The 24,706-nt window shown below is 42.3% G+C and overlaps 1 protein-coding gene across 4 annotated transcripts in view; it reads right to left on the bottom strand.

Annotated features, from left to right (window-relative positions):
• CEMIP2 (cell migration inducing hyaluronidase 2) overlaps positions 1–24,706 on the bottom strand; it is an 81,723-nt gene that overhangs the window by 34,026 nt on the left and 22,991 nt on the right. For 3 of the 4 annotated variants that reach the window (XM_035029063.1, XM_035029065.1, XM_035029064.1), the window contains 9 exons: positions 24,080–24,641; positions 19,150–19,319; positions 14,528–14,716; positions 12,502–12,671; positions 10,330–10,539; positions 9,829–10,034; positions 9,407–9,476; positions 5,452–5,580; positions 2,428–2,516 (listed from right to left, as the gene is read on the bottom strand). In XM_035029063.1, coding sequence (XP_034884954.1) covers positions 2,428–2,516; positions 5,452–5,580; positions 9,407–9,476; positions 9,829–10,034; positions 10,330–10,539; positions 12,502–12,671; positions 14,528–14,716; positions 19,150–19,319; positions 24,080–24,641 — 1,795 coding nt within the window. The remainder of the gene's footprint in view (positions 1–2,427; positions 2,517–5,451; positions 5,581–9,406; positions 9,477–9,828; positions 10,035–10,329; positions 10,540–12,501; positions 12,672–14,527; positions 14,717–19,149; positions 19,320–24,079; positions 24,642–24,706) is intronic. The other variant, XM_035029066.1, reaches the window with a different exon arrangement.

The following is a 24,706-nucleotide window of genomic DNA, read 5'->3' as shown; positions in this document are numbered from 1 at the left end:
ACCACTTGCTTGGATACTCTTTATTTTCAACCTCTTTCCTACTTGATGTGTAGATGATAGCTATCTTTCCCAATTTTTCATCATCCTCATTCATGAGCTTTCCGCATGCTTTCCAACCTCCCTTAATTGTCCACGGCTTTAAATACTAGTTGGTTTTCATGCTCTTTCATTCCTTTGGATGAAATGTCCCAATCTCAAACCAAGAGTTTTCTTGGGTTACAATTTCCCATATTTGGATGCCTGTCATTTCAGATCTTGAAGACACAAGGAAAGGCTCATCTGATTAACTGTTGAGTCAACTTCTCCTTTGTTGAACAGACTAAAATCTTCTGGATCCCATGAGCCTGATGTTTAATTCATGGGCTGGCTTTTTACTCATTGTGTTAAGAGTTTTGTCATTTTTACTCATGTCTGGACTGCATGAATGCATGTGGGCATAGTCTACACATTAGTTTATACAAAATTAAATGTATACACCAGCTGCCAAATGTCTTGTTACTCATCTTCTATAATCAGTTCTTTTCAATAACAACTTCCAAATGGAGTCTAATTCCCAATATGTGTGCATTTATAAACTGGCAAGAGAAATAATAAAGAGCAGAGAAAAAACTACCATCATCATCATATCATATACACATACCCGGTAAAGAACTCAGGCCATTATGGATAAATTGTTTTATTGTCAAGTCTAATTCAGAATTCTAATGAATTCTGAAATATATATATTCTCATCCAAAGTACACACTATTAGTTCTACCAGTTAAAATAAACTCTTAAAAAAGCAGGAGTGTCCTGCCAGCAAAGATTTCTTTGTTTTGCCAGTTACTATTCTCTTCTTGGTTCATCATTGGTTGTCATCTCTACGCTCCTTTTTCTTTTTTAAGTTCATCTCCTCTTTCCCTATTTCATATCTTACTTGGCTATTACGTGTCTGGTAACTTGTGTTTTATTTAAATCATGTCCGTAGTTTCTTGGCTTCTCAAACGCCATCTGATCATTGCCTGAAGATATTTCAGGCTCAACTTGACCTTTAAGGAATCCTGATGAGTAATTTTACTAACTGTACTTTGCCCAGTTTTCTCCTGACCTCATGCCTTATTACTGTGTTGGAAGAACACTGCCTCGCACTTAAATGCACTCACCAACCCACAGTGTGGCTCTTATCTTATTCCCTCATGAACAACAGGGCCTGGTATCTTTTTCTTAAATGTCTATCAACAGAGCCTATTAAATCTAGCACCCTTTCAAAACCGGATGTCGGTCAGTCAACTTGAAGTATCAGGAAAATAACACGTACGCAGTTTCTGCTGAATAGGACTTTAAGTTGCTATCTCTTTTCCAGAAACTCTTATTTCCACTGGAGACACGTTATTTATTTTGGCTCTTATTTAGCACGGAAGAGAACTTTGTTAAAATGTTCTCCCTATTCCAACCACATTTTGCGGTTATAAAAGAGAATAACATAGAGCCCAGCAATGATGGGACTCTGAGCCTACAGACAACTGAACCAAACTAGCTTGCTCATCAAGTTCAAGACCTTTCCCTGTGAAATACACGCAGTGCAATGCTCCATTTTGACCACTAACAATAAATTCTACATGCCTTGGTTTTCAGGAATGACACTAAAACATCTTAGCTCGTTTTTTCAAGGAATCATGCTCTACTTCAGGCCAAAGGTAGACCAAGTTTTTCACACCTCCCTCTCCTTTTTCTTTCTCATTCTGCGTCTCTCTCTAAGATCAATTTACAACTGTGAAAAAAATGGAGAAAGTACTGACTTCTTTGGCATCCCAATAAGATTTTAAAATAAACACATCAGCCGCAGGACTTAGAACAGCAGAAAAAAACATATTCCCAATGCCCTCCTGCAAACTTTGAGGACTTCAGTTTAAATGTGTTAGCAGAGGGGCGCGTGGGTGGCTCAGTTGGTTGAGCGTCTGTCTGCCTTTGGCTCACGTCACGATCCTGGAGTCCCAGGATCGAGCCCCTGCTCAGCGGGGAGCCTGCTTCTCCCTCTCTGCCCGCACCCCCCTCCCCCGCTCATGCTCTCCTGTGCTCTCTCTCTGAAATAAATAAAATCTTTTTAAAAATAAATTGAATAATTAAATAAAAATAATAAATGTGGGGGCGCCTGGGTGGCTCAGTTGGTTAAACAACTGCCTTCGGCTCAGGTCATGATCCTGGAGTCCCGGGATCGAGTTCCGCATCGGGCTCCCCGCTCAGTGGGGAGCCTGCTTCTCCCTCTGACCCTCTTCCCTCTCGTGCTCTCTGTCTCTCATTCTCTCTCTCTCAAATAAATAAATAAAATCTTTAAAAATAATAATAATAATAAATGTGTTAGTGGAGCAGAGAGCACAGTGGCTTAACTCAGGAAGTTTTGCTTTGGCAAGATATGGCTGGAGCGTGAGGTCCGACGATGAGCCCTACCTGGCACTGTTATCCAAACAGAGGTACTCCCTTGGGTCTGCTGCACTAGCATTAGTTGTTTTGACGCCTTTGTCAATAAACAAGCCAGCCTGGAAAATATAATAATGGACCGAAATGAATGTGAATCCTAAAGACTCAATCTACACATATATAAGGATTCATGAAAGTCAGTTGCAGCTTCTCACATCCACCAAAAAGAGGCGAAAGGAACAAACAGCAAAGGTTTTATGAAAACAATTACTTTTCTGGATATTTTACTTAATATAATTTTATTTAGTCATTCAACAAATATTTATTTAGTGCCTACCTTATGGGAGGCACCAAGCATTATACATTAACAAGAAAGCCATTGTCTTTGCTGTTGCTGACATATAAACTAGCAGGAAGATGTGCAGTTAAATAAACAATTACAGGGCGCCTGGGTGGCTCAGTTGGTTAAGCGACTGCCTTCGGCTCAGGTCATGATCCTGGAGTCCCGGGATCGAGTCCCGCATCGGGCTCCCTGCTCGGCGGGGAGTCTGCTTCTCCCTCTCCCGCTCCCCCCTCTTGTGCTCTTTCTCTCTCTCACTCTCTCTCTCAAATAAATAAATAAAATCTTTAAAAAAAAATAAAAATAAACAATTACAATCCAGTATGATAAGCATATGATGAAGGAAGTAGACGATGCTTTAGCAACACAGAAGAGAGGCACCACATGAGATCTTTCTCACAGGTGGGAGACACAGGGTGCAGGGGAGGTCCCCGCAAAGCAGTGACCTCCTAAAGCTGAACCAGGAAGGATGGGGAGGACACAGCCACAAAAAAGAATGGGTTGGGATGAAGGGCGGGGACTGCATGGGAAGCAGCTGAAGAGCCCAGAGATATCGTTTGTACAAAAAGCCTGGAGGTGAGGGAGAGCATGGCACATCCGAGAAGAAAGTCTCAGATGGACTCACAGGAAACGTATGGAGGGAGGAATGGCAAGGAAGAAGGCTAAAGAGAAGCAAATAATGGTGGACGATGTAGAGTCGATACATTAGAATCAATTCAACGGGGCGCCTGGGTGGCTCAGTCGTTGGGCGTCTGCCTTTGGCTCAGGTCATGATCCCAGGGTCCTGGGATCGAGTCCCACATCGGGCTCCCTGCTGGGCAGGAAGCCTCCTTCTCGCTCTCCCACTCCCCCTGCTTGTGTTCCTGCTCTCGCTATCTCTCTCTCTGTCAAATAAATAAATAAAATCTTAAAAAAAAAAAAAAATCAATTCAACGGGACTTTTAACAAAGGCAACGTAATTAACTGTATGTTAAGAAGGAATGCTCTAGCCAACAGGATGGATAATGGATTAGAAGGGGACAAAAACTGGGTAACTGGGTGATGGATATTTAGGAGGGCACTCGATGGAATGCGCACTGGGTGTTCTATGCAACTGATGAATCACTAAGTTCTACCTCTGAAATGAATAATACACTCTATGTTACTTAACTTGAATTTAAATAAATAAATAAATAAATAAATAATTTTAAAAAAGAAAAAAGAAAGGGACAAAAAGAGAGATAAGAGATAAGGTAAGACATGACCTCGATAATCCAGAAGAAAAATTAAGGTGACCTAGATCTGTGCCAGCCTAGTTAACGGGGGAAAATGGATAGAGCAAGACTTCTTCACGAGGTCTGATATGCTTTAGGAATTAACAAAATGTCTAAGGGTGAGGGAAAGGGAGTGATAAAGATTCGTATGTTTCTAAGTTTGGGCAATGGGGAAACCAGTGGTTTCATTCGGTGAAACAGAGCTAGGGGAATTGGTCTGAGGATAAAAATAAGGATTTTTAGTTTTGGACACATGTTACTTATATGTCCCTGAGACATCCAGATGGTACTCGGTTGGTGCTCAGACAGACGTGACTGACCTGGACTAGATACAGATTTGGGGGCATGAGCAACCACTGCAGAAGGGTCAGTGTTGATGGACTGACGACTGATCCAAAGATGACAGGTTACTTTCAGAGGACTCCCAGGGGTCAGTTTCCCTTAGCTATAAAGTATCATTCTGGACAGTCAGCCCAAAATTAAACAAGTTAAAACCTAATCATCTACTCATAATTTAGGCCTCGTATTCTTATAATTAATAATTACATGTCCTCATGGCATATGACATTAAAAAATTAATTAGAATGAGATGTTTTTTATATCACATAATTAGAAAATTTTGAGGACTTCCACTTTGAAATGGTACTCTCAACAATGATTAGCTTTAATCAGCTACTCAGCTCACAAAAAACATAATTCTGACTAAGGTTTTTTGCTCTCTCAAGTCTTCAAGTGATCCCACTCATCAAATTACAGCACACTTAGGTTTCTAAAGGATCCTCTCAGTATCGGAAATGGGAAGTATTAATTGAACTTTGATGTGGATCACATCAGGGTAAAGAATCTGGGCACTGTATCATATAAATGAAAATATCAAAGTGCCTGTTGAGTACAAAATGAGGCAAATATAAGTTATCACTCGAGGGTGGGGATGAATGCTAAATATCGTGGAAACTGGAGTTCCTAAGTGGCCTTCCATTTACTTATCTGCATCATTTTAAGTTAGGTCAAATACCGTAAATAATATTTTACTACATAATCAGGATTAAATGCCCAAGAGGAAGTTCTACTGACACTGTGAACTGAGAGAAGAGAGAAAGTGTGCTTCTTATCTAATGTGTACATCCTCAAAACATGGTATTAACCATTGAAAAGAAGGTGAGAGGGAGGGAGGGAAGGAATGAGGGAGGGGACGAGGACACAGGGATCAAGTGCATCATTATAATTATTCAGATTATGTATGCACATGCGTTTTGTTGGTGGACATGCCTGTGCATGTATAAATGGGATACTGTACATAATCCTGAATGTGGAAGGGTTATGGGTCTATTTTAACCACAAATTACTTTTTCTGGTGACAAGTTTTACCGAAAACTGACATTTCTCACTTATATTTCTCAGCATTCCATCCTTCACCCTGGAAATCACATGAACTGATTTTGTTAAAACCTAGGAACCTACCTTAAAACTTGAATGGACCCTGTTGTTATAAAATATACCCAACGGAGTGAGTTCTGGTTTTGCTAAGAGTTGCAATCCACTGGATTCTCCCGTAGGTTCCTTGTGGAATAAATACCATATTCCAGCATCCTGTCATTAAAAGGGCAAGATCATTAAAAGCCTTACTTCATAAAGCCACTCTAGGAAACATGCTCAATGAACTAAGTGCTTCGTAAGCAAACTGAATCTTTTCAACACTAATTTTTCATTGTTTCGGGCTCAGAATTGACTATGAAAGTTGTGCACTCATCTAGCCCCCTCAAAGTCATTATAATCATGCTTTAAAAAAAACAAATTTAATTCTACTTGCAGTACTGGATAGAAATAATTGGCTGATACCAAAACTCATTTTCAAAATATACTTTTCCCGTCATTATCTACGTTCAAAAGTTATGCAGAATTATAACGAAACAAGCCTTCCTTCCTTCCGTGTGCCTCGGACAGTACGGCCTTTTAGCAATAGGAGCGTTTTTCTGTTTACCTCCAAACCTGATCAACAGATGAGTCATACTCATTAAACAACTATCCGCCAACACGCAGAGCTCACTGACTTCTTTCAAACAACTCCAATGCCCTTCCTTTCCCAAGGCAAGTTTTTGCCAAAGAGAAAAAACCACCACACGCATGAATCAGGATGCTGTCTCAGTCTGGATCCTGTCTGTTCACTTTCAGTATTACCCACCTAACAGCACTAACAGAGCAGTTTTCACAATTTTTGACCCTCAAAATGAGATACAAAAATCAAAATTAGTGGTCTTACTCCCCACGACAAGTGGTTTTGGTTTTTTTTTTTATTGTATGGTTTAATTAAAAACCAGCCCCATGCGAAGAACAAGTTCAAGCAATAGAACTTTGATTGAATAGGTTGTTCATACTTTAACATACAGTCCAAAACGTATGCTATAGATTCACTTTTGGCAAACATTTGTTTAGTGACCACTCTGTGCCAGGTGTGGAGTAAGGCTATTCTCAAAGAATTCATAGTCTGATGGAAAATAGAGAACTAAAATATATGTATTGGGTATTACATTCATTGTAACAAAGTTTTTTAGAATCATAGAGAGGGTGCCTGGGTGGCTCAGTTGGTTAAGCGACTGCCTTCGGCTCAGGTCATGATCCTGGAGTCCTGGGATCGAGTCCCACATCGGGCTCCCTGCTCAGCAGGGAGTCTGCTTCTCCCTCTGACCCTCCTCCCTCTCACCCTCTCTGTCTCTCATTCTCTCTCTCGCAAATAAATAAAATCTTAAAAAAAAAAAAAAAAATTTAGAAGCATAGAGAGATGAACTGAGGGAAGCATATACACCTACCCACCAAAATGAATGCAATATTTAACATTTTTCCATGATATAGGTTTAGAGATGGGTGTTAATAAAACAAACTACCCTGAAAAAAAGTCTTTGCCTCCTCTACTCTTTGGGGCACAAAACAGAGCACAGTAGAAGACCTGAATGCTCCATACCACAGCCCTAAAAGCTGAGGGTAGAGAAAACCCTCCCAGGACGCAATGGAGTCTGGGGAGGGGGTGGGGGGGCATCAAGGGGGTAGCAACTGTTTCCTGTTAAACACTGTGGTGTCAAAACAGGTAAAGGGAGCTTTGTAAAAGGCAGTGGAAACGTACAAGAAGAAAGAGTTTGGTTTATTTTGGGAGGAAAATCCTTGCCAAAACATGAGTTTTACTGGAACAGTTTTTCTAGAAAGAAAAGAAAGAACTCACAGAATGACAAGGAAGAAGAACGAATATAAGATGGAAAACGAGAAGGTGCCTGGGTGGCTCAGTCGTTAAGCATCTGCCTTCGGCTCGGGTCGTGATCCCAGGGTCCTGGGATCGAGCCCCGCATCGGGCTCCCTGCTCTGCGGGAAGCCTGCTTCTCCCTCTCCCACTCCCCCTGCTTGTGTTCCTGTTCTGTCTCTCTCTGTCATATAAATAAATAAAATCTTTAAAAAAAAAAAAGATGGAAAACGAGAGACCCGCTTTCTTCTCATCCCACATGAGCCCCAGGAAGGGTTTCTGGCAACCTCACCTTACATTTTTTCATGAACCATTTGCAATTGGCTTTCATCTTCAACCCATGACTTCTGAAACAAGCTGAAAGGAACCTCTGCTCTGGGTGTTCATTTGAAATGTAACACAGATCAGAAGATGATCCCAGGGTAAGGCTGTGTATCAAACCCGTGGCCCTCTTGGCTCCAAAACTCATCTTCTAATTAGAAACTCTCAGCACAAACTTGATAGAGGCTCAACAAACATTTGACAAAAAACTAATGGATGGAAAGCTGAAATGATTACATGTCCAAGTCTCTGCCCTGTTAAGTAAGAATTTTATGTTTTGGGCGCCTGGGTGGCTCAGTGGGTTAAGCATCTGCCTTCAGCTCAGGTCATGATCCCAGGGTCCTGGGATCGAGTCCCACATCGGGCTCTCTGCTCAGCGGGGAGCCTGCTTCTCCCTCTGCCCCTCACCCCACTTGTGCTGTCTCTCTCACTCTCTCAAATAAATAAATAAAATCTAGGAAAAAAAAGAATTTCATGTTTTATGTTTTTAAGGAAAAGCACGGAAGTGAATTCCACCATCACCCAGTGATGCCCGTATCCTAGTTATCTGGAAGAAATACTCCCTTCCACTAATCTTTTACTTGGTCCTGGGAAATAATGCTAGGTATCTCTTTCCTTTTAAAAATTTTAATAGCCACAATATATAAATATGAATAGGCACTGCTACAAAGCTCATATTTCTGTACTACAGTGTGCAGCACAGATATAATCATAATAGTATAATGTCTTCAAGATTCACTTTTCATTATAAATTAACAGTTTTAAATCACACTCAACTATAAATGTAAATCTCTCCCAAGTTTCTCCAGGAGACATTTCTGCCATCCAAAAATAGTTCATTTAGGGCGCCTGGGTGGCTCAGTTGGTTAAGCGACTGCCTTCGGCTCAGGTCATGATCCTGGAGTCCCTGGATCGAGTCCCACATCGGGCTCCCTGCTCGGCAGGGAGTCTGCTTCTGCCTCTAACCCTCCCCCCTCTCATGTGCTCTCTCTTTCTCATTCTCTCTGTCTCAAATAAATAAATAAAATCTTTAAAAAAAAAAAAAAAGTTCATTTATTCCCTTAAGTTATTCTTGTGTGTGTGCATGTCTCTGAAATTCAAGACAAACAGTTAATTTAAGGCACAGAGTTTAGCTGCTTTACCAAGGAGATGAAGCCCCGAAGTGTGTATGATCCCTGCACTGAACAAAAGGATATACACTTTGACCAGAATGACCCCCGTCATAATGTTCTACAGAATAATCCATTCCCATAAAGAAAAGCTAAGGCTTTCTTTGTTCATCAAATTAAAAACTGAAATGATGAGGCACTTGGCCATGCATGTCTTGAAGATGAGAAGCCAGAAAGATTGCACACGATTCACTACAAATGCACTCTGAAGGTCCAATAACCCCACCCATCAGCCCACCTCTTTTCCTCCATTTGGCATCCATGTTACCACACTCATAAATACTAACTGGCATGGATGATGCAGAAGAAACAAAAAAGCATCTCAACCATATCCTGCTTTCAGTGAAATAAGCAGTATAGAAAACAATGCCACGCTTGAGCTAGATTGTCACACATGACATTACATCCATATACACCAGAATACTTCTAAACACGAAGACCAAACAACTGAAAGCATTTAACGGGGCGCCTGGGTGGCTCAGTTGGTTGAGCGTCTGCCTTCAGCTCAGGTCATGATCCCAGGGTCCTGGGATCGAGCCCCGCATTGGGCTCCCTGCTCCGCGGGAAGCCTGCTTCTCCCTCTCCCACTCCCCCTGCTTGTGTTCCCTCTCTCGCTGTGTCTCTCTGTCAAATAAATAAATAAAAATCTTTAAAAAAAAAAAAAAAAGAAAAAAAGAAAGCATTTAACGTTACTTACCTGCGAGCCTGCAGCTGCATTACTAATCAGGTTATTGTTGGGATGAGCAATCCAGAAAGTTGAAACAGCCCTGCAAGGCATTTTTTAAAAGTGACTTAAACAGGAGTCATGCAAAAATCCTGCCCACTAAAAAAACCTCCCCCAAACATCTTCCCCACAAAGTTAAAGGCCTTGGGCGCCCGGGTGGCTCAGTCGGTTAAGCGACTGCCTTCGGCTCAGGTCATGATCCTGGAGTCCCGGGATCGAGTCCCGCATCGGGCTCCCTGCTCGGCGGGGAGTCTGCTTCTCCCTCGGACCCTCCCCCCTCTCATGCTCCCTCTCTCTATCTCATTCTCTCGCTCAAATAAATAAAATCTTTAAAAAAAAAACAAAGTTAAAGGCCTTGACCCGCACATGAGTGTTTCTCTCTGCCAGTTACTCACATGCAGTCCGTGGAGGGCACAGGGACGTAATTGCCGAACACTTTGTCTCGCATGGTGGTGCACATGGAGTTATTCCTATCAGTGGGGAGGAGGGTGCCGGGTTTGGTGAGGAGGCCCAGATTGTGGAACAAAGTATTTCTCTGTTCGACACCATCTTCCAAAAAGAAACAATGACCCAGTGTGTCAAATCCGATTGTGTCTTTAATCTGCAAAAACACAAGTGTGTCATGTCAATGGTAACATGAGGGACTGTGGTTTAAATGACAAGTGCTATCTACACGGCACACTTGGTACAGATGCAAAGAGAAGTTTTCATCTTAACTGAAGGGGCAGAGCCAAATGCCAGGTGTTATCCATCTCTTCATAGAGAAAAACGCCAGAATTCTCAGGAAAAGGAGGCTAGAGTAAGGCATGCGCTACAAGAGCTTAGTTACACCGAATGGAGAGGTTGTGACAATGCAGGAGAGTTAATATGCATCCATGTGGTGAGAGGCTACGTACCAGCAGACCATTTGTCCCATGCACAGTGATGCAGCGGGAGAAGCTGTGATGAATAGATAAGCCATCCACAAATGTCGCGTGTCTGTACCCCCCCTTGTAATCCACGTCTCCACACAGGTGAAAATGAACAGGATACCGCCCCAGCTGCTGCTGACCCATGTGTTTCAATTCCACGTAAGAAAGATGGACGGAAGTGAAATTTTTCTTTATCTGTAGGACAAGATAACCGAAATCAAGCCGATACACTTTGGAATATTCAAGTAGCAAAAAAATGTTTCTTTTTTTTTTTTTTTTTAAGATTTTTTTAAAATTTATTTGACAGAGAGAGACACAGCGAGAGAGGGGACACAAGCAGGGGGAGTGGGAGAGGGAGAAGCAGGCTTCCCGCAGAGCAGGGAGCCCGATGCGGGGCTCGATCCCAGGACCCTGGGACCATGACCTGAGCTGAAGGCAGACGCTTAACGACTGAGCCACCCAGGCGCCCCGCAAAAAAAAACGCTTCTAATAGAAAATGTCTAAAGGGGAATGCATATTAAAATATTTCTTTTCTTTGGCACCCGGCTTTCCTGGATCTCCAGTTACTAATTTAGCAAATGCTTTTTTTTTTTTCTTCTAAGTAATCTCCATGCCCAACATGGGACACAAACTCACGACCCTCAGATCAAGAGTCGCATGCTCTACTGACTGAGCCAGCCAGACACCCCAGCAAATGCTTCTTAACATAAGTGAATACTTTCAAGAGCCATAAAAATAGCTTCTAATTAGTAATAAAAGGAAATGTAACCAGAAGAGCTACAGAAATGATTTCTATATATGTAACGTGTTTTGATCTGTTCAAATATTTTGGTCATTTCCAGTCTTGTCTTGTTCTTTCATTTCTATAAACTCCACCATAGTTTGATAAATAGTTATCTGTAAATTTTCCCTCAATGTTCTAGCACATAATATTATTTACTTCAATTCTTTTTAAAAATTTCTCTGTGGGGTGCCTGGGTGGCTCAGTCCATTAAGCATCTGCCTTCGGCTCAGGTCATGATCCCAGGGTCCTGGGATCGAGCCCCATATTGGGCTCCCTGCTCGGCAGGAAGCCTGCTTCTCCCTCTCCCACTCCCCCTGCTTGTGTTCCCTCTCTCGCTGTGTGTGTGTGTCTCTCTCTCTATGTTAAATAAATAAATGAAATCTTAAAAAAAAAATTTCTCTGTGATCCACAATTTAAGCATTCTATTTTTAAACACTGGATTTTTAATCATACTACTAAAAACACTGTCAGTAAACAGTGTAACAGAAATGTTGTTAACAAGCATAATCTACTCAGTGAACAAAAACTGATTTTAAAACACATGTAGCCAAAACGCAGCCCAGAAGTCCAATCAGTTAGTATGCAATGCAAGGCTTACCATATGGTAAGTACTTTTACTCAGTACTTTTATAGAATAAAAATCTGCATACAAAAAATATTTTTATAGAAAGATATTACTACTGCTTACACTTCCATAATATCAAGTTTTCAAAAAGAATCATCTGATCCTTTCAGAGATTGCATGCATGGGACAAAATGGTTTAACTACAGGTTGAGGTCAACTACATGAAGATAGTAACTTTCTCTTTTAATTATGCAAAATCTCTTTACTGTCACTGAGTAGAAAACTACAATATGATTTTTTTTTTAAGATTTTATTTATTTATTTGACAGAGAGAGACACAGCGAGAGAGGGAACAGAAGCAGGGGGAGTGGGAGAGGGAGAGGGAGAAGCAGGCTTCCCGCCAAGCAGGGAACCCGATGCGGGGCTCGATCCCAGGACCCTGGGATCATGACCCGAGCTGAAGGCAGACGCCCAACGACTGAGCCACCCAGGCGCCCCTAAAATATGATTTCTTTTTAATATCCATATAGATCTCATTCCAAAACTTGAAAGTTTTGGGGCTCCTAGATGGCTCAGTTGGTTAAGCGTCTGCCTTCAGCTCGGGTCATGATCCCAGGGTCCTGGGATCGAGCCAGGCGTTGGGCTTCCTGCTCAGTGGGGAGTCAGCTTCTCCCTCTCCTACTGCTCTTTCCTGCCCTGCTCATTCTCTCTCTAATAAATAAATTTTTTTAAATATTAAAAAAAAAAAATTGAAAGTTATTGCAAACATGTATTTGGCAACCAAGTCTCATTAAATCTTTTTGCCTACCATGACATGTCCCCCAAAGGTATCATAATCAAAGAATTGGCACTGGTTTCCAGCATAGCATGAGTCCTCCATCTCTCCTTGGATAACAACGTTCCGGGTGAGAATTCCGACCTCTGCTCTCATGTCTACACCATCGGTGATCTCACCCATGTGCAGGAACTGAGGGGCTTCTGGTTGACGTGGGCAAGAGACAAAAAATATTTTAAAAAAGAACATATGAAACATCAAAAAGACAGTCCTATTTATTCTGCAATTCCAAGATACCAAAATTTATTGTCTGCTTCCATTCCTTAATACCTCAGAATCACAGACTACAAGGAAGCAAGGATTTTAAAGATTATTTACTCTAACCACTCACTCAATGTCAAAGCCACACATAGGGAGCTTAATCCTCTCCTGAATGGCACCAACATTCTGGAATACATGTAAGTATCCTCTTTCTCTCTCTCTATCTCACTCTCTCAGGTTCCTGTCCATATGCTCTTGTTCTAATCCCCGAGGGCACATGAAGAACCAAATGCATGGTGAATCAATCCAGAAAAATGAATGGTTTTGTAGATGTTGATAACGAGGTATTAAGTTACTCTTGCTTTTACTTCAAAGCTAAACTAATATGCATTTAAATATTAACATTACAAACATTACCATCTTTCTTACTTCTTATTTTAATATTAGCATGCATTCTTTTAAATTTCCACCTTTTTGGAAGTCTAGAAACACTTTAATAATGAGCTTTTCTCTGATGTTTTTATTACATAAACTCAGGAAGGAAAAATACAAATAAATCAAGCAGTTGAGATCATGGGAGATTCATTATCATGTAGACTTGTTAACAAGAGTGGGAATTTCCAAAACAAAATTAATGCCAGATGGTAACATAGTTTTTTTGGGGTTTTGTTTTCTGCTTATGCTCTATATTATCAAGAAGGAAAAGTACAACATTGAATGAAGCACAGAGAGAAAGTGTCAAGTGAGCCAATCGTCCTATTTTTTTTTAAAGCAAAAGCTGTTTCCCTTAAACTGCAAAGCTCTAAATTACCCATGAGTGTGTGCTTATTAAATAGTTACTGTAAACTCTTTGGTTTTATATCATAAATGTATATAATCTTGAGTACAGAAGGAAGGGAGACAATGTAATAAATGAAATGCATAGTAAATTCCACAAGTGAGGCAACTTATAAAGGAGCTTCACCTATTACGTGGCTCAGGGTAAGTACCTGGTAAATGTCAGCAATTCTTCCTAAACACAGCTTACAGTACGGATCTCGCTGCGTATTGCTTTCCCTCAAAAAACGTGATTCAAGCTTATGATAAAAAAATGTAGTCTATGAAAATACCTTTCTGGTTCTATTTTAAATATTAGTGAGATCTGTTTTTTTGCCAAGGAAGTAGGCACTCAAAAATCATGAGATTTAGGGGCGCCTGGGTGGCTCAGTCGTTACGCATCTGCCTTCCGCTCAGGTCATGATCCCAGGATCCCGCATCTGGCTCCCTGCTCGGCGGGAAGCCTGCTTCTCCCTCTCCCACTCCCCCTGCTTGTGTTCCCTCTCTGGCTGTCTCTCTGTCAAACAAATAAAATCTTTAAAAAAACCAAAAAAAACCATGAGATTTTGTTTTAATTAAGAAGAAATTCATATGTAAATATGAATCAGTTGATAATTGGATTATTATTTGATAGTAGAAAATTAATAAGAAAGAAGTTGGAATCTTGGATCTTGGGGAAAAAAAAAATCAATCCATCTAGTCCACATCATTTTTTTTCTTTTTAACAAAAAAGGAGCACAAAAACACTGATTTGCCTGCTACATATCATTAACAGCAACACTACTGATCTCTAACTACTCTTATCTAACATCCTCTGGGATCTAGTGTTCAAAGCACCCCAGTGCTAAGATCTTCAATATCCAGATGATGATGGTGATGACACCTTGGCTTTGGGGTAAGGTTGGCAGGGCGGGGGGGGGGGGGGGGGGGGGGCGGGGAGACTGCAGGAATCAAATGCCAAGGATTCTGAGCAGTCCGATACCTTTGACTTTGACCTGGAAGCGGTTGCATTCAGGACAGGGGAGTAGAGTAAACTCCTCTGCTTGGTACATAGAATAGTCTGTGCTTGCAACCACGATCTGGTCTCCAGGTTTCCAACTACTAACATCATCCAGCAGATGAAGCTTCACTCCATCCACAACCTCCACCCGGAAGCCTGAGAGAGAAACACCTAAACCAAAAACCAAGAAAGAAAATGATGCATTAGTAGGCACTTCCCCCACTAAAATCAACCTCCCCACTGACTCACGAATCCAAAGTTAAGATAGACACAAGTCAGTGTATTTTTACCAGCGCTAACTATGTGCCTGTCATTCTGCATGTACTGATGATAAAAAGATGAACATGGCAGCCCTGACCTCCAGGGTAGAGAGCCCCATGTTCCCCTAACCATGATGGTATAGGAAATGTCCCACTATTCTTCTTGATCCCCAATCTCTCGCTGTACTTCAACTCAGTGCTAAAACTATATTACTGCTTCCAAGCAGTCCTGAAATGTAGTAAGAACATATCACACATAAGTAGACGCCGCCAAACACGGAATAGGTATGTAATAAACACTCAGTGCTTCAATGTGATCCAAACACAGGATGAGAGAGAGAACATTAGCACACACATGATCTTAAGAATAAAAGTCTGCCTTCGGCAATCTCTCATTTCTGGGTCTTTGTTCATACTTAATTCTTTAGCTACAATGTACTTCCACTCTTAATCCACCAACCAAGATACCATCCCCATCTTATAAAGGTCAGGCAAATTTTTTTTTTTTAAGTAATCTCCCCGCAATGTGGGGCTCGAACTCACAATCCTGAGATCAAGAGCCACATGCTCTACTAACTGAGCCAGCCAGGCCCCCCAAGATCAGGCAAACCTTTAAAGACTTCCCCAATATCCTTGCTGGAAGCAACCTCCTTCTCCAGTATTCTCATTCTAGTGCTCCCTCTGGTATTATTTATACCTGTCCAACGGGAGACTAGCTCACTTCCTTGGAAGGTGCATTCATGAAGGCAGCAGAGTACGTCCACCTGTATATTTGCTCCTCTATTTCTTCATGCAAACTCACAGATGTCTGCTGAAGGGATGAGCATTCCCACTATGATCTGCAATGTCACCCAGAGACCACAGGATAGTGTCCCTGTCTAACTCCGCCCCTTCCCTGTAATAACACCAACTCTGCATTCTATGTGACCCAGGGACTACTAATCACTGCTCTCTCCCAATGCCTTCTTTTGAAACTCGAAGTTGGTTCCCAATTAGGCAGACAAAAACTGCAAAGTTGATCCAACATCTCCTTCATTTACTCTTTTATGTGCAACCAAGTATAGAAGCATTTCCTGCTTCTAAAACATCCGTGATAGAATCTGTCACAAACCAAAGCTGACTTAATGCAACTGTATACACAATAGATAGAAGCTACTTCGTAAGCTCGATGGGGAAGAGAAAACACCATATCTTGGGCGCCTGGGTGGCTCAGTTGGTTAAGCGACTGCCTTCGGCTCAGGTCATGATCCTGGAGTCCCTGGATCGAGTCCCGCATCGGGCTTCCTGCTCGGCAGGGAGTCTTCTTCATCCTCTGACCCTATCCCCTCTCAGGTGTTCTCTCTCTCTCATTCTCTCTCTCTCAAATAAATAAATAAAATCTTTAAAAAAAAAAACACCGCATCTCAAAGGTATCTGGTGCCCTGTATCTGTACTTACAACCATCCTTCCAATTAACTGCACACTGCTCTGGGGTGACTTTAAGATTCCGACACTAAGGGTCAATGGCAGGAGCGAAGAAACACATTGACTCAAGTGAGGGAACCCAGAAAGGGAAATTTGGGCAAGGCACAAGGAAAGTCGCAAATAACCCTGACAATCCTGAGCCAACTCTCCTGATAAAACCTAACCTGAGCAAGTCGTGGATTCTGTTCCTTCAGATGCCAACCTACCATACGTTTGTTTTCACAAAGGACCAAAACAAAAGTACTGGGGGGGGGGAGAAGTAAAGTAGCTTTTTTTTTTTTTTTACATATTTCTTGCATCCAGATACTAAAGCCTATGATGGGATTTGGTCTAAATAATAAGATTAACAATAATGGCTCTAATAACAACAGCTAATAGTTGCTGGGACTTCACAGGCATAATAAATTTTTTTAAGCACAAAAATAACCAAGAACCCCTAGCAGCAATGACAATCGTTGCCCAGATTTTCAGATTTTACCAAAAAAAAAAAAAAAATCTAAAAAACATTAATTTTTTTCACAGAATTTTTCAAAAACTGCTTTTTAAAGAAGAGGACTGCTAGATACATCAGGTTCAATGCCAAAGACCATTAGAATTTGTTTCTGTTTAAAAAAGAATTCAGATGGTTAGAGCGGGAAGATCTGTGTTACTCACTAGGTCCTCACTTTTTCCTAGCTTCAGAAGAAAATCCTGCCTAAGATTTCCTCCCATTAACACTAGCGAATTGGAAATACGAAAGCAAGTAAGCTCACCCTCCTTGCTTCCTGGAGAGATTCTCCATCTCTTCCAGAAAGTAAGAGTCATTGAGAACATGGGACCCAATATCCTACGATAGCTAGAGTGGACCCTCTTCCAGAAATGAGTAGTCACTGGTAATGTAGAAATGAAAACAAAATTTTCCACGGAGGAAATGTTGATTGAGGTTCGTCAGTAATTATCCTCTACATGAACTTTTACTGGAAGCAATTCCACTAACCTCTTCATGCAGGACCAAATTCTTGCTAAGAAATGTTTCTCGTCCACCTATGCTTTTTGCCAGAGGCAACCATGATGGGTAGAAAGCAGTGGTCTTGGAGGCAGAAAGCAGAGCTTCCTCGTCCATAGTAAGTACCATCTCCTCAGCCCAAACCCAGAAGGCTGCTTAGAAGCAACATGTGAAAGTCTCTGTTACATGCGAGGAACTCTATTTACCTGTTTTTGTTTTTTTTTTTAAGATTTTATTAATTTATTTGAGAGAGAGTGAGTGAGCACGAGCTGGGTGAGGGGCAGAGGGAGCAGACTCCCCGCCGAGCAGGGAACCCGACGAGGGGCTCGATCCTGGAACTCCGGGACCATGACCTGAGCCGAAGGCAGCCGCCCAACCAACTGAGCCACCCAGGCGCCCCTACCTGTTTATTTTAAAGCAAAAGATTTTGTCTCTTTAATTACAGTGGTACAAAATACACCATTATAACCCAAGTCATGTTTGGATCATCAATAAAATAGCTAACACCGGGACGCCTGAGCGGCTCAATTGGTTAAGCAACTGCCTTAGGCTCAGGTCATGATCCTGGAGTCCCGGGATCGAGTCCCGCATCAGGCTCCCTGCTCGGTGGGGAGTCTGCTTCTCCCTCTGACCCTCCCCTATCTCATGCTTGCTCTCTCATTCTCTCTCTCTCAAATAAATAAATAAAATCTTAAAAAAAAAAAAATAGCTAACACCCAGTGCTTCCTAGGCACACTGTGTGAAAAACTTCGTATTATTCCCCCTGGATACCCACAACAGCCCTATGTGGTAGTTTCTCTCATCATGCCCATTTTTCAGATGAGGAAACTGAGGGTTAGGAAGTTAAAGTCACACGCCCACCCACCATCACATAGTAAGTGAAAGAGCTGGGCTCTCTGTCTCCAGAAATCCATCTTAGTAAACAGTGCTACCCTGCTGCTCAAAACCGAGGTATGAGCCCTAAAATCAACCCTTCTGGGTAATAAGGCACTTCTCAGTTACTCATTTCACAGTAATTTTGGTATAATTTTTGCTTGCAAAAGAAAGGTAGTGGGCAAGCACAGACAGGAGGCTGCCAATCCATACCTGGCGCCAAAAAATCTGGCAGCAAAGTAGGTGAGTAAACATCCGTAAAGAAACAAGTCAGGGCTACCCTAAACACCCAGTACTGGGCATTATTTGAACAAATTATGGTTCCTCTAAAAGGTGAATGAGAATAAAAATTATGTTGGAAAAAAAAAAGTTAAAGACCTAAAATATTATTTAAAGCGAGGGAAACAAGTCAAAACAAAATGAGCACTAGGGGAGAAAACACATAGAAGATAAAAAATGACTAGATTATTTGCACAAAAACAATTCTCTCTGAATGATAGGGTTAGAGCTTAATTTTTACTTTGTACTTTTCTGTGCTTTCCAATTCGTTTAGACGATAAATGCATTAGCTGGATCATCAAGGAAAAACTGCTGAGAAAACGAGAGGTTTGTTTGTACAGCATGTGTGCAAAAGTAATACTTACTACATGTCTACATAAAGAGAAGATCCAAAGTACAAGAGCATATTCATACAAGGCAGCTCACCCTGTCACATCTAGGTTGGTTCAAAGGGTATCAAATCCAGGAAACAAATCCATCTCTAATAGTTAACCACACTTTAGGACTCGAGAATCAAGAACAAAGTCCAGTTGGGAGTGACCAAACTAGAAAAGAGCATTCTCCAATCCAGCAATAACTCTTTGAGTTGAAAGGATCAACTGTAGGAGGGAAACTATAGGTTTCACCTTCAACCAGTTGAGAAGTCGAATCAGATTGTCCTTTGAATACAATACCACCCAAAGAAACCAGGCTTCCACAGTACTTACCAATGTCTTACAAGGGTCTAAACCGTACTTGCTCACCTTCAATCCATTCACTGTAAGCTATCACAGTGAATTTCTGACCATCCACAGTATAAAATTCTCTTTGGGCAAGAGCCTTCCCTCCGCTGCTATGATTTTCATAGTTTCTCACAGACTCATTGCAAGAAATACTTCCTCCATCGATGACACCAACCAAAGCCCACGCTTGCCTAGAAGGGAAAAGAGCATGTGCCTTATTTGTCATGGTACCAGCTCAGATCCTTGACACAGATGTTGTGTCAGGTGCTGCTTAATCTTGTATTTCATTTTTATCAGTCCTGCTATCTCTTTTTCCATGACGCTGCAAGTCCAAACCTTGACTGAAGTCACCGACGTCACAGAAGGAAATGCATCTGGATTTTAAATCCTTGTTTGTTTAGCTCTGTAAGAGGTGAAACACCGATGGTTGGGACTAAAATGAATCACTGTCTCCCTTCCTCAATACACACCCCTATTATTCACCCATCATTCTGGCCACAAACCCATTTATTTCCCTGGTTTTAAAATGAGTATGGCATGCACCCCAATGTTTAGAGCAGCATTATCAACAATAGCCAAAATATGGAAAGAGCCCAGACGTCCACCAACTGATGAATGAATAAAGAAGATGTGGTGTATATATACAATGGAATGTTACTCAGTCATAAAAAAGAATAAAATCTTGCCATTTGCGAAGACACGGATGGAGCTAGAGTTTATTATGCTAAGAGAAATAAGTCAGTCACAGAAAGACAAATACCATATGATTTCACTCATGTGGAATTTAAGAAACAAAACAGATGAACATAGGGGAAGGGGGAAAAAAAAGAGAGAGAGAGGGAAGCAGACCAGATGGGATTCTTATATATAGCGAACAAACTGACAGTTACCAGAGGGGAGGTGGGCTGGGGGCTGGATGAAACAGGTGATAGGGATTAAGGAATGCACCTGTCGTGATGAGCACGGGGTGATGTATGGAAGTGTTCAATCACTAGATTGTACACCCGAAACTAATATTACACTGTAGGTTAACTAACTGGAAATCTAAATAAAAACTTTAAAAAGAGAGAAAAGAAAAAATTAAAAAATAAAATGAGTATCACCTGCTCTCTTTTGAGTTCTCAGCAATGTTCCCAAATCTGGCTGCATCATAGAATGACATGGGGAGCTTTAGGAAGCCATCCACACTCAGACCCAGCCCAGACTGACGCCATCATCATTTCTCCAGGTGGGGCATGGCATTAGTATATTTTCAAAGCTCCCCAGACGATTTGAATATGCAGCCACACTTGAGAACCACGGAGTTAGAGAGTGGTTCTCACTTTGGTCAAATCAGATTTGATTTGGGGACCCACCCGCTGATTGCCTGAGGTGAGGCCAGAGCATGCGCATTTCTAACAAACACCCAGGTGACGCTGATGCTCCTGGTCTGGGGACCACACTGAGAACCCCTGAGTTAGAGGTCAGAGGTGAGAGCATCAAACACCTGGGGGCCCTCCCCTTCAGAGATTCTTATGTAAAAATTTCTAAGGGGGCCCTGGGCATGGGATTTAAAAAAAAATCTCAGGAGTGCAAAGCTGAGAACCACTGGGTTACTGGTTTCTTAATAATTTTAAATCAAAGTTGTATAATCACTATCCAACAGATTGAAAATTTTGCATGTCATGTATCTATTTGTTAAAAAACAACTGTGTTTGAAAATGCCCCCTGGGGCGCCTGGGTGGCTCAGTCGTTAGGCGTCTACCTTTGGCTCCCTTTGGCTCGGGTCGTGATCCCATGGTCCTGGGATCAAGCCCCGCATCGGGCTCCCTGCTGGGCGGGAAGCCTGCTTCTCCCTCTCCCACTCCCCCTGCTTGTGTTCCCTCTCTCGCTGTGTCTCTCTGTCATATAAATAAATAAAATCTTTAAAAAAAAAAAAAAGAAAGAAAATGCCCCCGAATTTCATTTTATTTCTGTAATAAACATCCCAGGGACTTGCTCAAACTTGTGGCCAAACTAAAAAAAGAACAAAGACAAAAAGCCAAAAAAAAATTTGCCTTAAGATTCCTGGTTTAAGGGGCGCCTGGGTGGCTCAGTCATTAAGCGTCTGCCTTCGGCTCAGGTCATGATCCCAGGGTCCTGGGATCGAGCCCCACATCGGGCTCCCTGCTCAGCGGGGAGTCTACTTCTCCCTCTCCCATTCCCCCTGCTTGTGTTCCCTCTCTCGCTGTGTCTCTCTCTGTCAAATAAATAAATAAAATCTTAAAAAAAAAAAAAAAAAAAAGATTCCTGGTTTAAAACCTGGAAAAAAATATCAATTTCCTACTCTAGAGGGATATATATATATATATATATATATATACACACACACACACATACATATATATATGCCAAATGTAATCTATGCCAGACAGATGGCTGGATATTCAGATAAAAGTTAACCAAAGCATGCCTATATCCTTATAAATTCCACACCTGCCCCTGCGTGGATTAGCTACTCTTCAGCTGACTACGCTTTATAGCTCTATTTATACTCCCTGATACAGCACAAAGAATCAAATGCCAAATGTCTCAATTTATTATCTCCTATGTGAGAGGAAAGGAGAAGAAATAGCAGAGCCTTCCTTTATTTACCAGAGCTGCCTCAGCAACTATAAAACAATGTTCTATTCTCCTGACATTATCTCCAAAACACTCCTACTTCCCTCCTCTACTTGAGGAAAATTTCACCACACAGAACAGTATCTTCAAAGGCGGGTGTTTATGTACATTGGAGATAAGGTCAAAGCAATGGAACATTGGCAAAGGATCACAACTCAAATTCCTCTGTCAAATCAGCAGCATTATTTTCAAGGGAATTTGGAAACCAGGAGGAAAGGAACCCAAAAAAGCCAAACAAAATATTCACTGCTGATGATCACGCAAATCCAGGAAAATAATGGAGTAAACAGACAAAAGTTGTCATCCTGGCATATACTGGATAATGAAACGGAGAGATCGTGTTTCCACTCCTAGGTCTATAAATTACAGAACTATGGACACATGGGTTTTAAGAGATGGATAAAAGAACATTTGGAGAAAGCCTTTTTTTTTTTTAAAGATTTTATTTATTTATTTGACAGAGAGAGACACAGCGAGAGAGGGAACACAAGCAGGGGGAGCGGGAGAGGGAGAAGCAGGCTTCCCGCTGAGCAGGGAGCCCGATGCGGGGCTCCATCCCAGGACCCTGGGATCACAACCTGAGCTGACGGCAGACGCTTAAACGACTGAGCCACCCAGGCGCCCCATGGAGAAGCCCTTTTTATAACAGAGGTCCGAACTGGACGGGATGTCCAGCAGTGCGTACCCTGGGGAAGTCACACAATAGAAAATGAACAAACAGCAATGAAAACAAACCAGCACCGCACATACCCGTTATGTTATGTATATATAACTCAGTTAACACAGAGTTGAGCAAAGAAGCCAGATGCAAAATAGGATATACTGTCTGCTCGCATTGACACGACGTCCAGAAACAGGCAAACCTAAACTTTTCGCGATCTCCACAAATTCCAGTGAGTGGTTATCTTTGCTGAGCAGAGGGAGTGATCAGTGAAACAGAGGGGACACAGCCAGGGGGCTTCCGGGCCACTGGCAATAATGATCTATGTCTTCACCTGGAGGGTGACTATCCAGGTGTCACGTTGTGATTAAGTCATTAGACCCTGCATTCTTGTTTTTAGCACTTTTCTGCGTGTGTATTATATTTAATCCTGAAATTTTTAAGAACCCACCTCCAAGGTTTGCCACCTGCTATTCCCTGTCTAGAGAGCCCTCCTTCTCCGACTGCCTACAGAGCATGCTCCTAAACTCCCCTCAGGTTTCTCACCTTTGGGAAGCCTCGACAGATTCCCCAAGCCGATCTGGGGGCTCCCTCTACCTGCACTCCCATTCCAGCCTATAAGCAAGGGTCTCACTGTACGCTCCCGTCTATTTAGGTGTGTTTATCCACCGGATTAAACAAGGGCTCCGAGGTAGTGTTCTTTCATCTCAGCACCTAGGGGTAACCCAGCACTCAGCACCTCCTCAATATCCCTGGGGTGAAGAAAAGGCATTTTGAGAACATTACACTTTTCTTCATTAATTTTGTCTTCTTAACTTTCTCTAGAATTTCCACAGATACTGTTCCATTCCAACAATCAACGGAAGGAAAATAACAACTAGATCCATCAACCATCCGAGGAAAAAAATAACTAGACCCTTTCAATATGTGAGTTTTTTAAGTCCTCTTCCTTTTCACGGCAGACTCATTCCCTGGCTTTACGAAGAACAGTAAGCAGAATTCAAACTTCTCTTTTCTGAATTACATGTTGAGCCGGCTACTTCCCCCAGCCTCAGGGCTGGATGAGGAAATCCTGGTGAGCTACAGGAGGGGGGCCCAGGCTCCAGCAGCGGGGGCGGCAAAGACTCTGTGCCCATGAACTTGCTAGCCCTCCAGTCGCTTGCTTTCCTCACCTGCGCCCAGGCTCCATAGACCTGCCCCAATCAAACAAGCAGACGCAAATCAGCAGGCAGAGGACTCCAAAAAAGGAAAACAACACTGGGCACGTGCCCCTCCCTCAGGCTTTCCCCCCCGCAACTTTTATACCTCCGTGCAGAATCAAGTAGCCTGCGTTTCATTCGGTTTGCCCAAGGTGATGAAAGAGGGAAAGAAACTGCCCTGCAGCTGCCCATTTCTCAGTAGCACATTTCTGTTCTTCACTTTTCAAAGCCCGACACTCCGGTTCACAGAGTGCTTCATCAACCGAAGCCAAGAGAAGAGCGTTTTGTAACCAGCATCCCGCGCCCCCCAGACCCATGTTTCAGAGCAAGAGTGGCCATATTCTGACACCCGAAGCCAGGCTGTGGCGTGTCCTGTCCCTTTCTGCAGCCCCTGTCATACAGACACAGACTCCAACACGGAGCTGGGAAGGAAGGTAAAAGGTCTGCCCACCTGTAGCCCAGTCCTTGGATCAGCTTACTTCCCAATCGGTCCTGGATCATTTGTATGGTTCCTTGTAAGAGGCTCTTGGCTGCCGAATCTCCGACCGCTATGGCGACAATCCGGCCTGGATCCTGTATTCTCAGAAATTCCTGCAGTCGTCTACTCTCATTGTGGTATTCATGAGTATCAAACCTCGCACTTTCCAGAATTTTGGCCGTGTCTTGGTCAATGATCCTCACGTTGAGGCCCCTAGAAAAGTCCTTTTCAAAGGCGTAGGACCCAAAGGTCAAGCCTGAGGAATGCAGAGTTCTCGCCAACAACGTCCACGAGACCTTCTGTGCCCCGTGTATCTCCAGTGTCCCACCAGCTTCCACACCAATAAATTTCTTGCCAAATGTTGGCATACTTTCACCTTCATCTGACTTGCCATACAAGGCCATTGTCGCTTTGGATTTATAGCGGCATTTTTCTGCTCCAATATGAAGCGCCCCACCATCCTTGATCAGGATGTAACGAGTCCTCAAAGTAATATTTCTGGATCCATCTTTATCATCGCCAAATACAAGCAATCCTGCAAGGAACAACACTAGTATCAGTCAACTTCCAAAACATCTCTCTGGGACATAGAGAAACAGA

Source organism: Mirounga leonina, unplaced genomic scaffold, assembly GCF_011800145.1.
Source record: "Mirounga leonina isolate KUSES-001 unplaced genomic scaffold, KU_Mleo_1.0 Mir_224, whole genome shotgun sequence".
Classification (NCBI taxonomy): Eukaryota; Metazoa; Chordata; class Mammalia; order Carnivora; family Phocidae; genus Mirounga; species Mirounga leonina.
This window is presented reverse-complemented; position numbering and strand designations above follow the sequence as displayed.